This window comes from Strix uralensis, chromosome 7 (assembly GCF_047716275.1).
Source record: "Strix uralensis isolate ZFMK-TIS-50842 chromosome 7, bStrUra1, whole genome shotgun sequence".
NCBI classification, from domain to species: domain Eukaryota; kingdom Metazoa; phylum Chordata; class Aves; order Strigiformes; family Strigidae; genus Strix; species Strix uralensis.
The window spans coordinates 1,500,556-1,516,334 of NC_133978.1; the positions used below are offsets into that span (position 1 = coordinate 1,500,556).

Consider the following 15,779-nt stretch of genomic DNA (forward strand, 5'->3'; position numbering starts at 1 on the left):
GTAGAAAATACCAGGCTCTGGAAATCTACAAAGTCTGGGATGGGGAATGCTGACCCCCCAGGGCATGCTGTTGGTCACGGCAGGAAGCGGTGACGTAAACCAGTGCTGGCTCCAGGAGAGCCTGAGTTCGAGGACGAGCCTTAAAATTAAATGTACAAATAGTGCTACTTGCTGGATGCTGGTTTTGAACGAGGCGTGTGCCAGGTGAAGTTCTCCAGGCATTCAGTTTCTTCTCAGGGCCCGCTCTGACGCCGAAGTTCTGGCGGCCCCTCTCCGGGGCTGTCTCACCTGAGGAATGCCAGGGGGGTGCAATAACGCAGCTCGCCCTGCGCCTCCCTCCTTTTTTTCCTGGGTGCTTTCTACTTGGTAGAGCTCTAAGTGCCCACAGCTGCAGAATGCCATCGTAATGAGCTCTGAGGGAGTGTAAAGTGTGTCCTCACATGAGTTTAAATGTCCAACTCTCCATCTTCCATCCTCCCCCTACTGCTGCCACTTTGGGAGTCCTTGGCAAAGCACAGACTCTCCTGGCAGCCCGCTAGGAAGTCTGGGGAAGCAGCACAGTTTATCGTGCAGGAATGTGGGCGCTTTCATTCCGTGTCTCCAGCGGTTTGGGCCAGGCTCCTCACCGTTTGATCCTGCCTCTCCTGCGAGCGGGACCAAGCCCCTCTCCGGCTCTCGGGCCGGTCGTTTCACAGGCCCCGGTACTGAGCTCTGAGTTGTCGTGCAAAGTTTCATATGAAACGGGTCTTTCTTGGGGTTTAAAGGTCAAATGCTCTGGCAGGAAGAGGCACAGACATTCCCAGCAGGCAGATTGCCGTTTAGGAGCTGTTCAGCCCTAGCAGCCGCCGGTAGACGGGGTGTGCAGTACAGACCGTACCTAGACTGTCCCTGGGCAGTAAAGCAGCAGCTAATCTTGCCCGTCCCATACCCCGGTGCAAACCGAAACCTTTGGAGCAGCCTTAAGTAACAGGTAAATAAATGATGTGTTTGTTTGCTCTGTGTTTTTGTTGATCTGTTTTCTGATACATGGGCACGGTGGTGAAGGTTAGAGTTCTGTAAATACAGCTGCTTTTTGGGGGGGACTGACTTGGACAAGGGCACCTTTTCCCTGGCCGGTGCTTGGGCCCCCCCCGGGGTGCGGCAGCCGAGGGTGACACACAGGGTGCTGTGGGGGACCCTGGATGAGTCGGGGTGGTGGGATCCCTGCACCCAAGGGCCTCTGTCCCCATCAAGCATCCGCTGGCCTGTTGGTGCGCCCCGAGCTGGGAAGCGCAGGCTGCAGCACCCGCTGAGACCCACAGCCTGCTTCTAGCTAGAAGGTGCTGAAGTGCTGGTTAAACTGCACAGAAAGGCAGGGCAGCAGAAGGCAGCGCAGTTACTGTGCTTGTTCAAGGGACTTGTTCAACACTACGCAGCCCAAACAGCAAAAAAGGTAAAAGAGCTGAGGGTGCCAGGTGGGGACGAGTCCTGCTGCTGGCTGGGCCGGCTGCACCACCTGAGGTGCAAGGCTGGAGGGGGGTGAGGGCTCCTATGGCCACAGCCCTGTCACAGCCCCAGATGAACCACCTCGTTGTAATTTTCCTCCCCAAAAAAATTGCAAAGTGAGAGTTAGTTACATGTATAAATATTTATTTGTACTAAAAGTGAGGGTTTTGTAGCAGAGTATCAAGTTCAGAATATATTAAATCATGAGATGCATCAGTTGAGGTACAAATTCCAGTCTCATGTCTTTAATAAATACACTATAAAAAAAAAAAACAACCTAGTCCACATAGTCTAGTTTAATCAGAGGTAATCAGTACACTACGCTATTTTAAAAGGATAATACAACAGTTGTGTTTTGCTGTAACCATTTGGATTTACTGCAGGTTTGGTTTTTTTTAACCATTTGATTATTTTGAGTGGCAACAGCACTATTTGCTACTTAAAAATTACAAATATCGCAGAAGTAAACAGGAGTATTGCTTCTGTCTTCCAGGTCCCTGCCAGAGGGCCCGAGTGTAAAAGGCACTGGTGCTAGTGTGCTTTCAGCCACTGCCACGGGGGGTGGTGCAGCGTCTTTGTTGAGGTATAACACAGCTTTGGACTCTGCTCTGAATACTCACAAAAAAATAAACCCGAAAGAGTTGACAAATGAACAAAGACTTTTTGCAGAAGTGTTCCAAATCACACACGTACTCTCGGACACTGTACCATGGCCTCAGCAAAACAGGTTTCAGCTTGCGATGCCGCTCACTACCCTAAGTGACGAGCGGGAGGGGATTGTTTTTACTGAGCATAGAGCCATTTGTAATCAAAACTGAAGCACAAGAAAGGGAGAACACTATATTTCCATTCCATTTGAAACATATTCTGACTGGTTCTGGGGCGTCTCCTAAGAAAGGACGAGTACAAAAATCATCAATTCAGGCGATTGCATTAACTAACAAGTGCATAGTTGTCTCCTCCCACCAAAAAAAACCTCACACGTGCATGTGGTGGCCGGGGAGGTGGCACGTTCCTCGCCGCCAGAGCAGCCCTCTCCCGCAGGCAGGAGGCTGAGACGCAGGCAGGTGGCCGAGGGGCTCCCAGCCAGGCAGGGCATTGCACTCAAACGGCCACCACCCCCCCCAGACACACCCCAACGCCAGCGGGATGTGCCTGGGGCGAGGCACAGAGGGGGTCAGGTAAAGCTTTGGTGCCGAGGCGCTGCCCAGCCCGGCCGGAGGGCACCACAGGAGCTGTGCGCCAGCGGAGGAGCCTCGCGCACAGCAGCAAAGTCTGTGTTGAGGGAGGGAAGGGAAAAAAAAGAAGGCAGGGTCTGCAGTAACTTTCCACCAGCCATTGGCGCTCGGCTCGGCCCCATCACCCCTCGCAGGCTGGGGAGACCCAAGGACTTTTCTGCTGTCCTCTGGCCATCCCCACCCCCGCTGGAGCCAATGTCCCCATCCCACAGATACAAAGTGAAATCAGGTCACCTGGACCCGTGCAGGGCTACGGGTATGGATGAGGACAAGCACTTGAGCCACCTCTCACTTGGTTTACCAGGTACTGCTGCTCGGACCCACCCTCACACTGTGATTTCGCTAGTTTGCCTTTAATTCACCCTTCGGATAGGAGGAGCACGGGCAGAGGAAAGGGGGATCCCATCCTGCCTGGTGCGAGGATACACCCAAAAGCACCTAAACAGCATCCCCTGGTTTTGCTTGCTGCCCTGAGCGGTCTCCGAGATCTCCCGGGCTTTACGGTGCCTCCCAGGGCAGCTTCCCCTGCCCGTGGGCCCACAGGGCTGCGAGCGCAGGGATGGCCACGGCAGCGTCCCCACGGAAAGCTGAACTTGGAACACCAGTAACACTGAGCCCTGGTTTTGTTTTGACTGGAGAGGTCAAGCAGGAGGAAGCAAGGAAGAACAGTGAGCAATTGTCTCGGCCACAAGGAACTGGTGATGGTCAAGGCTGATTAAAAAAAAAATCCTTTTAAAAAAAGGACATTAAAAAAATCCCACTGTTTGTTAGCAAAAACTGTCTAAGGCACAACCTGGAGGGCAGTGACTGGATCCGAGCATCGAGTGCCCGTTTCCCTCTCCCACCCCAGCAGCAGCAGCTGCTCCTCGCTTCAGCGGCTGCTCCTGTATCTTCGGGCAGCGCTGGGTGAGGGGTAGCAGAAAGGCACTTCTTCATTTCTGCTCCACGCAGATGACAAGACACATTTTTATCGTGGTGCCGAGGTCCCAGCTCTGCACCGGGGGCAGTACGTGGCCCTGGCGGCACCAAAATGACCCAGCTGGGCCCATCCGGAGGCCGTGCTGGGCTTCCCGCGGCCGCGCTCAGCTGGGAAGGAAGGGCCCAGCTCCATGGGGACGCTCCTGGCAGCTTCAAGGGGAGAAAGACCAGGCTCAAAGTATTTCTGATTAGTAAAAAAAACTCTGACCCAGATAGGAAAACCCTACAGTCAGAGCACTGGAAATGCCAAGTAACTGATCTGTGTCATAGGGAATCAATCAATCATTGCTCACTCTTAATACAAGTATTTCTAGGTAGGAGGAGTAGTGTTAATTCTTCTTCTCCAGCGACTGGTAGTACGTGGTTAGGACTTTCCAAGCTTTGGGGGCCATGAAGCCGTCTGGTGGGTTTTCACCTTCACGAGCAAGCTTTCTCATGCGTGTTCCCGAGATGAAGTCAAACTCGTCGTGCCTGTGCAAAACAGAGAGGGGTGAAATCAGCACGACCGGCCCGAGTCATCCCCAACGCAGCTCTTCTGCCGTGCCAAGCACATGGCCGGAAACCTCCCGGCACCGGCAGCACCCGTCCGCCGCCTCACACCCGGGTTTAGGATCAGCAGCAACGGGATTTCTCTTTCAAGAGGAGCTGGAGTTGTATGTAACACACTTCTCCAGCTGTGAGAGGCTGTATTTCTACTGCCACATTGTCCCCAAACTGCTTCTTATCCTCCCTGGTGGCTACCAAGGCGCATCTTTAGTTTCGCATGACCCATCCTTGACCTGATGTCAGCTCTCGGCGGCGAAAGCGGGTGGCTTTCGCAGGTTCTTCCCCCATTCCTCTCCTTAAGAGGAACACCAACTGCTTTTCCCTCTCCCCTGGCAAGCTGCACAATCGCAAACCACATGCACTGTGTAGGCTGAAGAAACAGCGACACTGCTGCCTGAGTTACCTTTTCGGGTCATAAAAATCCATGGCCTTTTTCAGTTTATTGTAAGCAGCCACCCGGAAGGGGATGATTTCCACTGAGGTCAGGCCTGGCGCCATGCTGAGGACCTTTCCTCCCTGTGTGGGCTCGTAGAGGTCCTTCTTAGTCTCGGGGTGAGGCATGCCTGCAGGGTCGCGCCCCACGATGTAGAAATTGGCCCCAGCAATCATGCGAGCCCGGCAGTGCCACTGCACCTGTAAAGGAGAGACACAGGGAGCACTGGCTGAGGGCTGAGCAGCAGATGAGCTGCCTGCCCTGGGCTGCAGAAGAGATCCTGGCGATCCACATGCAGGAAGGCAGGAAGGAAGGCAGGAAGGCAGGAAGGCAGGAATGAAGGCAGGCAGGCAGGAAGGAAGGAAGGCAGGAAGGCAGGCAGGAAGGCAGGCAGGATGGAAGGAAGGCAGGCAGGCAGGAAGGAAGGCAGGAAGGAAGGAATGCAGGCAGGAAGGCAGGAAGGAAGCAGGCAGGCAGGAAGGCAGGCAGGAAGGCAGGCAGGCAGAAAGGAAGGCAGGAAGGCAGACAGGAAGGCAGGAAGGCAGGCAGGCAGGAAGGCAGGCAGGCAGGAAGTCAGGAACGCAGGCAGGCAGGCAGGCAGGCAGGAAGGCAGGCAGGAAGGCAGGAAGGAAGGGAGGCAGGAAGGAAGGGAGGCAGGAAGGGAGGCAGGAAGGGAGGCAGGAAGGCAAGAAGGAAGGAAGGGAGGCAGGAAGGCAAGAAGGAAGGAAGGGAGGCAGGAAGGCAAGAAGGAAGGAAGGGAGGCAGGCAGGAAGGAAGGAAGGCAGGCAGGAAGGGAGGCAGGAAGGAAGGGAGGCAGGAAGGAAGGGAGGCAGGCAGACAGGCAGGAAGGCAGGAAACACATCAGCAGCCTTGCTGTAGTTTCTCACAGCGATCAGGCTGCCCAGACTCATCTTCCACCGCTTGGACCTGATGCAACATCACAGTTCTCCTAAGGACATGTATTTCAAGGGAAACACTGGGGATGGGAACTGGCCTTGTTCCAATCTGCCAGCAAATGGAGGTAGCAGTTTGCTTTTTGCACATGCAAAGACAGTGCCCACCAGCCCTTGAGCCTGCACAGGCAAAGGCTGCCCACGCATCCCTCTCCCTTCTCCTTCAGGGGATGTTCAGCGACCACCACTTTCATCCCACCCATTTAGGGACAGAAGGGAAACCACTGGGAGAAAAATAAGCGTCCCTGCCCGACAGAGAAAAAGGTCACAGAGGTAAAGTCTGTTCTAGCCCCCTTCTCCCCAGCTCTCCGCACAGCTCGTGAATGCGCGGGAGCCCGCGGAGCCAAGCTCTGCTGGGAGACAGCTGCCACAGCGAGCTGCAGCTGAACCATGGAGGCAGCGAACAGCGAGGCAGCAGCTACCAACTCCCTTCTCCAGGGCTTTACGGAGCTGCGCGGGCAGGCTGGCAGCAGGCACCCCCACGGACAGGCTTCACACCTTGTCATGGTGAGCAGCCGGGGGCTACGTTACCTCCGTGGGGCCGGCGTAGAGCATGGGAGAGGGGAAGATGGCAACGACGGTCGACTTGGGGTCCAGGACTTGCTCCTCCAGCACCGCTGCGTGCTGCTTCATGCGCCAGTCCAGCGGGACATCGTCATCTTTGGTCCATCCTCCCAGGGGGTGCAGGAGAAGCACGGGGTTTTTGTAACCCCTCTCCAAAAGCTGGCGCCGTGTGTCCTGCATGAGCAGGGCGTGCCCGTTGTGGACGGGGTTGCGCAGCTGAAATGCAAAGACAGCATCTAAAAGGGAAAGATTCAGAGGGTCACAGGCTTGTGCTGACCATCAGACCCTGCAGCTTCATTTTTCACACTATACATTTCAACACAGTTGTAAGATATGTACGTCGTAAGATGTGTGTCCTATTTTCACATGAGAGAGGCCTTAGATGAGTGTTTCATATGTGTACGGTGCCTCTTCATTACTCTGCCAAGTACATTTTCATGGCACATCCTTCCTCTGGGGCCAATTTCAGTCCTATCAGCTCTCCTACAATGTTTTTTACATGCCACTGGACACCTCTGAGTTCCCTAACTTCTTAAGTGACCTGCCACCTCTCCAAGCTCAATGGCACCTTCAGGAAGGCCAACACCCTCTCCCCAAAGCGAGGGTAGGGGTCTGACGCCCACCAGCCTGCTGGGCTGACACCTGGGAGATGACACCTGAGCTGTGCCCCATGCCTGAAGGCCAAGCATGCCAGCGCAGGGCTTTAAATGCCCCGGGTGCAGAAAGAGAGGCTCTGACGTGCCAGGGAGGATGCGAGCAGGATGCTCAGTGCTTCCCAGCCCTGTGCTCGGAGAGGCCCACGAGGATGCAGCCCACCACAAGCACCACCTTCACCCCAGCAGACCCCGCGCCGCTTTTTGAGCCATGCCCTGCATCCCTCTTACTGCTCATCCCACTCAAACAGTCCCATTTTGGGAGCAGAGAGAAGCAATTTGGCAAGTGCTGTGTGCTTGAGGGCAAGTAATCCCAGATCACACAAATCTCCCGGTGCCAGATAAGGCAAGAAGAGCCGTGTCACCGGTGCTACCCAGGGCACTCACCAGCGTTCATTTCTCTGAACTTCTGCTTGAGAGCAAGTGGTGTCAGGCGGTACTGGTCCAGCCCATCATTCCATTTGATCCTCTCCAGCACAAGGAGGTCTCCGCCAACCAGCCAGTCTCCGCTCTCCATCACCATCTGTGAATTACGCGCGCATGCATTACAGAGGGGACAGCAGAAGATCTCCTTTTCCCTTTCCCAGTCTCCTTTGAAAAGTGTTAGGCTGGACTCTGCTTGTAGGGTGAACTTTCCTTCTCATTCAGCACATTGTAGGCAGAAAACATTCTTACAGTGACCATGTGAACTGAACATCATGAGCAGTGCAACCCCGTAGAGCGAGGCATCAGCGAACTGCATCCCTCCTCTCTGGCAGCCGGGGGTCTACAAGTTATGGCACAAGACCCTCCTCCACCCCACTCTTTGCTCTTTCCTCCTGGGAATATGCAGGAAGAATAAGCCTGTTGCAAGGTGAGCAACTGCTGCTGAATAATTAAAAAAAGGTACAGAAAAAGAATTAGCACAGCTTTAGCCTTTCTAAGCAGATGGCTCAAGTCACTCAGTGTAACCTGGAGCTCTCCCTTTCTAAGGGATGATGTTCTTTGTACTCCAGAGAGTAAGTGTGAGGAGATAAGCTGTAAAAATATAACACCCTTGTTGGCTGCCTGTACAGAACAGCAAAATTGAGGAATAAAACACAGCTAGAAGGAGCACAAGTCAGCAATCTGCAGCATTAGCATTTGGGAGCACCACTGGGATCGTCACACCCCAAGCGCAGGAAAACTTTGGGGGCTAAGTCGGTGGTCGTGTTAAAAACCTTTGGATGTCGGCACACCGGTGAAGGCAAGTGACTGAAAGGAGCAGCTCCTCGGCCGCACGCTCATTCTCCCCTTCACCTGGTGCTTGTTATCTGATGCTCTCGTTAAGCAGCAAGCGCAGCATTAACTCGCGAGCCTAAAAGTTCTGTCCTGCCTGCTTGGGACACAACAGTTCCCAGCGAGTTGCTGGGCTTGGAGAGCTGATAGGACACCCGTAGCCCTCAAAAGCTTGGAGAGGTTCAGTTCTCCAGCCCCTACCCGCATTTCCCGCCCCGGCCAGTCCTCCCAGAGCAGCACGGGGACAAACCTACTTTGACGTGGGGGTGCTTCGCGCAGGTGGTGCCCCAGACGCGGGCGCAGCGCTCCTCCTTCCGGTGCTCGAAGTACTCGGGGCTCCTCAGGACCGCCACCCTCCGCCCCGCGTAGCTGAGCGCCAGCGCCTCGCAGCCCTCCAGGCGCTTCTTGTCGTCCGTGGAGATCGGCAGCACGATCGGGATGCTCAGGTTGACTACACCGTCTGGCAAGAGAGGGGGAGGATTTGAACGTCCTCCAGCCTCGGGCACTCGTCTTGGGCACCGAGTAAACGGAGGTTTTCAGAGGCACACGTTCTCCCTTTGGAGAGTCAAATTTTCCAGGGCTAGCTCAGGGATTCATCATCAGTCATGTAAATTTATTCACTGCCCCATTTTTTTCTGCACTGTTAATACACAGCAATGTTAGTGGAATAAGAAAGCTCCTTATCTTTGGGTCAGAGATGTCTCAAAGACACCTGGAGCATTTCATTACTTACTGGACTCTCTATCTCCCTGGAAAGATTGGTGTTCTCCAGTTAGCTTGTTGTAAAGCCTCTTTGAAAAACTTAAACATGCAACCCTGGATATAACCTCTGCCGGGAGAACAACCTCTATTAAGATGGCTCCCGCTTGCTGTTCCCCAGGGCATCTCACTCGTGCACATCTCCTGAACTGCCTCTTCCAACAGGGAAAACACACGCTTTGCTTTGTTCCTCTGCTTTTTTCTGGATATCTCTACACTGCTACTCCTCGTCCTTTACATCTCTGCAGAGTCCATTTTTAATCTGTTTTCTGTGTATATACAGTGAGTCTACATTTGCACATGTAGTTTCTAATGTCAGTGTTGTCCCTAAATACCTCGAAGTCATGTTGGTTTTATCCCCACCCCCCAATTTCCTAGCTGTCCACTAAGGTCCTACCATTTCTCCTTGGGTATCCCAGTATTAATACAGAAGAATCAGTCTGTCACATGGGTTTCTATTCACAAACAAGAATGAACAAATCACTGATTCAATTTGTTCTGATCTGACCAAAATCATTTTGGACCCTTGAGAGTCTTAATTTGAGGATTTTGACTATGATATAGATATTTTTTTAAATCTTTATTAAAGTGTTTGCATTTACTTTTAATTCATGACCAGGTATCATTCATCTGCCAGACAGCAATTTTCAAGCACCTTCATGAATAATCATAACTAAAGTCACATGGGATCCAATCAATATCAACTTCATACATTTAAATTATATTAACCAGTGATCAGTCAATAAAGTCAGCATGGTAAAAGCTGAATTATGAAACTAACAAATGATGCTGAAGCTGAGGATCATCATGTTTCAATTCTAAATGCAAGAGGCAGAGTTTTTAAAAAAAAAAAAAAAAAAATCACTCCAGCAAAGGTAATTACAAAATTACATGACTGGGATTTTTGTGAAGACCGGTCGTTAGGACACGGGGTGTGCCATGACACTTTGCAACCAGCTGAATCATAAACTGGCCGTGCTTGTGACTAGCCTTAATAATTTTCTCTTTTTTTGTAAATCTCAGAAAATTACTTTAAGCAAAAAAAATCTAAATTGAAGTCATTTCCATACAACCTAAGAACAGTTATATACATACCAGCTACAGAGCGATTCCTTCCTGGGAGAATACAAACACAATTAAGATAATTAACACTCACGGGCACCAGTTACAGCAGTCATTTCTAGAACCAAAGCCGCTCGTGTAAAACCTCTGGCAAGCGCCACCAAACCACAGGCAGGGTGCCTGCTGGCCCGGCCGTGGTCCTCCGCGGCGCTGCCCCAGCCCCTGCGGCGCTCACCCGTCCAACACAGGCCGTGCTGCCCGACACTGTTCTTTTACCAAGTGGATGAGAGCTGGAGGCTCTGCGGTGCTCGTGCTGCCCTGTGACACGCAGATCCACCTTTCTTCCTGGTGGCCATCGTGCCCCTACACCAAGCACCTCATCCACCCAACTGCTGGTGGTACCAAGGTGGGATTTACTGTTCGAAGTCCAAGCGAGAGGAGCACTAGCTTGCACAAGTCCACCAGAATAACTGCAGCCTTTTGGGGCACAGCTGGAGTTGCCAAAAACCTGCACCCCAGAGCAAAAGGGCTGGACCAATGACTCTGGAAAGACCAGCCTCAAACCCCTCTTTGGCAATGCTGCACCCCAGCCTTGGCACCATGAGATGGAGACCCTCCACCGTTTCCTAAAGCTCGCCCAAGCAAAGCAGGGAGATTCTCCTTCCTGCCCAGATGTCACCCTGCAGCCTGACCACACAGATGTTGAGTTTGGAGACCTCCGTGGGGACAAGGTGTAGCGGGGACAGATGTTGATGCCCTCTACTACAAAGACCCTGCTCTGGAGAGTTCATCCCCCTGCAAAAGCCGGTGTCCTGGGCTTTGTCTCTGACCCTGTGGAGCTCTACAAATCCTGAATGTATGGCCGAGGAAGCCAGAGGAGCTGTGCTCAGTGACACTGACAGATTGGCGGGGGGGCACCCCAAAACCAGATGCTCTCTGAGACGAGCTTCTGGCAGAAAGTGCGGAGCTCTGGAGCAATGTGGTCATTACAGGGCACCTCTGCGACCTCATCAGGCACAACAGGTAGCTCAGAGACCACAGATCAGGGTCTGATAACAAGGACACGTGCTTTTGAACACTTCTTTGCACACTGGGTGGGAGGTAAAAGGCTACGACATGTCCATAAGCAGAAGCCCCCACACAGACTCCACTCCAGTCCAAAGTGAGCAGTCCTGAGCTTTGCATCTGCTTCACAGTGCCCAAATCCTAATAACAGCAGCAAGTCATTGCCCCACACAGCCTCTAGAAGGAGGGCAAGACTCAAAGGGACTCACTGCCAAGATCCCAAATCCCTGAGGCCAGAGATCACTATCAGGTCTACAAAACCCAAAGTGAGCGCCCTGCATGCATGTGAAGTCACAGCGACAGCAACTACAGCTGAGAAACAGGACAGAAATATCTACTGCCCCGCTCTCAGCTGTAGATGATCGCTGCCTGGATACTCTTTGCCTTTTCCAGGGATGAAGCACCTCTAACATGTTGCTAATGAATAAATCAGTCTGATTTATTTCAAGTTACAGTGAGTGATAAACAGGAAAGCAGGAAAAAAAAATTAAGTGAAATCAGGCTCTGCTCCTGTTTCCAAGGAACAGCTGCCTTCTCCTCCCACCTCAAATTCAACCTGGCAGCTTCCTTGCTTACTTGGCTTTGGGTTTACATCTTTATTTACCCTGGTATAACCAAGCATGAAAAGAGCTGCACAATGGCTCCCAAAATGTTTGATCGGCACCGTGTGAGATGTCAAAGCTGTGAGCCAGGGTCCCGTCCACCGCACAGTGAACTTTGTCACCTTTAGTACCCTCTGGTGCGTTTCAGAGCCCGGCTTCCTGGCCCCCGCGGTCCTTCGCGAGCCCTCGCATTTAACACGCGAGAGGAAAGGAGGATGACAACAGGGCCGAGCTCAGCTGCCTGCCGAGGCCCGGCGGGGTGAGCACCCCGTCCCGCAGCAGCTTGCCGGCCAGCGTTAACGCAAAGCGTGGGGATTCGTACCATTCAGCAGGGTGCCAAAATGGATCACTTGCAAGTACTCTGCCTCGCGCATGAAGCCGGTCAGCGGAGTGGCCCAGCCTTCGCCCAGCACCTGCACCCACTGCAGATCCAGCTGCAAAACAAACCCAAATGGCACTCCTGTCACCAGGTCACGCTCAGAGGTCGCTTTTCCTTCCCTTCTGCTGCAACAGCGCTCTCATTTGTCTGGCTTCAAATATAGGACATTCTGAAAGGGGGAGAAAGCCATAGGGGGGTTGGCTTGTTGGGGTTTTTTTAAGCCAGACTCAGGTACTTTGATAGCACAACTGCTTGTAGGGCTGTACTAACACAACAAAGGAGACTGATGGCCCCGGCTTGCTACAGCACAGACACAGCAGAAAATGCCTGAGTATCAGGACCACACTCCAGCACACCATAAACCACAGCCACAAAAGGACACAGCCACCAGAGGAACAGAGCCCCCTCTAGCAACATCCCCGTCAAAGCTTCTACCCTTCCAACAGCTAAATAACGAGAGATTCACAGCACAGCACCCACACACGACGATACCTTAGTGATCTCTACGGACGGCAGCATCTCTGCTTCAGCTCGGACACTATCAAGTTTGTTTTCAGGTACAAACAGCTCAAGAACATCCTTAATCGAGCCATGGGGCACGATGTTCTGAAAAAGAGAGAGAGAGACAGCAATTGTAAGTCACACGCTGGTTTTTAATTGCACACTGAAAACTCAGTATCCGAAAGCAGGTTTACAAGCTGCCGGTGGCAGCGGCATAAAAACAACCTACTTGTGTTTGGAGGAGCTCCACAACCTGCTGAATACATTCAGACACTGACGCAACATTCGTTTTCAAGACTAGTTCAGGAGATTCAGGCTTCTCATACTTTGAGTCAATCCCTGTGAATCCTACGGACAATTAAACCCAAACTAAATTTATTTAATGTAACACTCGGCGCCCTAGAGCCAACAAAGCTGTACAAACAACCAGCGAGCATTCAACCATACTGGGCACTACAAGTGACACTTATGACAGCAAAATTAGGGAAATGGGATACTGTTGTGCACTACAAAGAGCCTTTAGTAACCCACCTCTATGTGCAGAGCTGCAACGAGAAGCTATCCAATGCTTTGGAAAATAAAAGGCAAAATAAGAGCTCGCTCTTCCATACCTTTGATCTCTCCAGCTCTTGCCTTTTTGTACAGGCCCTTCACATCTCTGCTTTCACAAATATTTAGAGGAGCATCTACAAATATTTCAAAGAAAGGAAGTCCGGCTGCCTCATGAATTTTCCGTGCATTTTGACGATCCTGTTAGAAAAAAGACAGGAAAATCATACGTGTCTGAATTGCAGCAAGAGCCTCCCTACTACATGACGTGCCCTGGAATTCGACACAGGTAAATTCATCTCTGGTATAGATTTATTAAATTTGCACTAATTCTAATAAGGGTTTTTCATCTCCCTTTCCCTCTTTTCTTTAAAGATACTTCTAAAAAAAACCCCAAATAACTACAACTTTGATCCATTTTCAGCTTTTTCCATCCGAAACATCAAGATCTCTTCGTTAAGCAGGACAGCAGAACTTTAGAATGTGAATAATTATCTGCCCTGTGTTGAGAAAAGGAACTGCTTGCATCGGCTTGATAACGGCAGCTACTTGCATTCTCAGGAAGCATGAAAACACAATCAATACTTCTTCAAACGGAGTAGTGATAGCACTGTGACAGGCTACTGTTTCTATGCCTCTTGTCTGCCTCCTAAAAAGTTAATAGTAGGAGCCTCTGTAAGGAGATTTTAAACTTCTCTTAGCTTTTAATCAATTCATAATATTGAATATATTCGAAGAGGTCATGTCAAACTGCCCTTCAGAAATCTGTACTGATTGTGTTTAGTTCTTTGTATCGGTGGTGTTTTACAAAAGAATAAAAAAGAAGTTAAAAGGAGCGTCTGATGGCATATATAGGAAGTCCTCTGCGTAAATCTCTCTTCCCTAAGAACAATCATGAGATCAAGGCTGCCCAGAAAAGAGCAGAATATGACACAGGCAGTTTACCTTTGTGAAAGGAGAAATGAAACTAGTTATGCAGACAAGCCCAGCATCAGCAAACAGCCTGGCCACCTCTGCGATGCGGCGGATGTTCTCCTCGCGGTCCCCAGCCGAGAAACCCAGGTTTTTATTCAAGCCATGACGAACGTTATCACCATCCAGGGAATAGCAAGGGATGCCATGAGAGACCAAGTACTCTTCCAGAGCAAAGCCAATGGTTGTCTTGCCAGCTCCAGAAAGGCCTGGTTGAAGACAGAAAAGCAAGATTCTGGTTTGAGGTCCAAAGAGTGAAAATGACAGTGTAACGCAATACCTGCTGGGACACTGGCAATGAACTCCTTTCTGAAGCTGCTTTAAGGAAGGAATGAGGTAGGGAAGTTGGATTTATCTTTTTAGCACACAGTTATCACCGCAGAACCCTGGCCAACCCTTCTCATTGAAGGGGTGGCTTTAATGCCATGAGAAAAGCTGCTATATTCCAACATCTGAAGGGGTTCAACCCAGCAGTGTTGCAAAAGCACCTCGTGCTGGGCCATGGTGGGACAAGTAGGTACCAGTAAATAGAAGAAGCTTGAAAGGATGCTGCTGCCTTGTAAGTCTCTCAGCATCTTCCTCCTCGTCATCCTGTTCCCCCTCTGAACAGCCAACTGCTCTCCCAGACTGAACCCAAGGAGAGGTTCTTGCTGCAACTGTGTGGTGTGGGACAGGCTCCAGCAGCAGCAATTGTCCCTCTGTATCCACAAACACCTCCTTCTGCAGAAGCAGCACCCACAGATCCATGTGAGCAGGAGCAGGATGGTTCTGTAGACAAGCAGCGCATCTTCAGCTGCCCACGTCTCCTGGAGTCATCAGCCAGAAAGACAACAATCCAAAACGAGGTGGCTGCTTCCCGACCCAGCTCCAGCCACTTCCACAAAAAGCACTTTCTACTGGCTGCGTCAGGAAGCAGCCAGTGCGCCTGGAACACCAAACTCCTCCTCTTCCTTGGGTGGGGATCTATGTGTTGAAAACTTGAGATGGAAGAGGACCTTGACTTAGGAGGGATAACACCTCCGAACACCACACCTGTCTCAGGAAACACTTAGCCTTGGAGAATCTCCTGTGGAGATGGCATCATCTGCTCACCTGTTTTTATACCCTTGGCATGACACCTACTATTGACCACTTATGGAGACAAGACCCTGGGCAAGGTGACTTTTGGTCTGATGCAGAACAGCCATGTCTGTGCTGGAGAGGAAACCGGGCTGGGCAGAGATGAATCCTGCTGGCTGTGCCTTCGTTTTCTGTAGTGCAACAGACTAACTGAGAGCTCTCCTGAGCTGGCAATGTAGGGCATCCAAATGCCCTTCCATTTAATCCATATAGTCCATGCAATGAAATGTCCTGCCATATAGCCTCTTAAAATTAAATTGACAGAAAGTTAGGAGACCACTGTCTATTTTAAAGAATAATCATCAGTCAGAGAAGCTCAAACCTTTCAGACACAAGATTTTTGAGTGATATTCAAAAAAGAAGGAAATTGCCTTGGATAGGTTTTTTTGCCTTCAGACATTCTATTAAAGCAGATCAGGCATTGGGTTTCTTTTCGAAATTGAAGAGGAGAACAAAACAGAAACGTGTTTGAATCCAACATCTAGCACATAAACTGATACGAAGGCAAATCAGAATGGCTTTACAAACCCTTCCAAGTACATCTTTCAACATCATCCAGCAGTCAAAGAAAATACCAATATTTAACAAGCAAAGAAACAACTGGACAAGCAGCAAAAGATAGAGTTGTGTGAATATTAGTGGAACAAAAGAGATGCAATTGTAA

At 51.0% G+C, this 15,779-nt stretch overlaps 1 protein-coding gene across 2 annotated transcripts in view; it reads right to left on the minus strand.

Moving 5' to 3' along the window:
- Nucleotides 1–1,612: 1,612 nt before the first annotated feature.
- Nucleotides 1,613–15,779, minus strand: part of PAPSS2 (3'-phosphoadenosine 5'-phosphosulfate synthase 2) — a 32,294-nt gene continuing 18,127 nt past the window's right edge. The window contains exons 3-13 of one of the 2 annotated variants that reach the window (XM_074874126.1): nt 13,970–14,205; nt 13,087–13,225; nt 12,705–12,823; nt 12,467–12,580; nt 11,918–12,029; nt 9,962–9,982; nt 8,362–8,567; nt 7,238–7,373; nt 6,165–6,433; nt 4,651–4,880; nt 1,613–4,172 (exon numbers count right to left, since the gene is read on the minus strand). In XM_074874126.1, coding sequence (XP_074730227.1) covers nt 4,031–4,172; nt 4,651–4,880; nt 6,165–6,433; nt 7,238–7,373; nt 8,362–8,567; nt 9,962–9,982; nt 11,918–12,029; nt 12,467–12,580; nt 12,705–12,823; nt 13,087–13,225; nt 13,970–14,205 — 1,724 coding nt within the window. In that variant the 3' untranslated portion in view covers nt 1,613–4,030. The remainder of the gene's footprint in view (nt 4,173–4,650; nt 4,881–6,164; nt 6,434–7,237; nt 7,374–8,361; nt 8,568–9,961; nt 9,983–11,917; nt 12,030–12,466; nt 12,581–12,704; nt 12,824–13,086; nt 13,226–13,969; nt 14,206–15,779) is intronic. The other variant, XM_074874127.1, reaches the window with a different exon arrangement.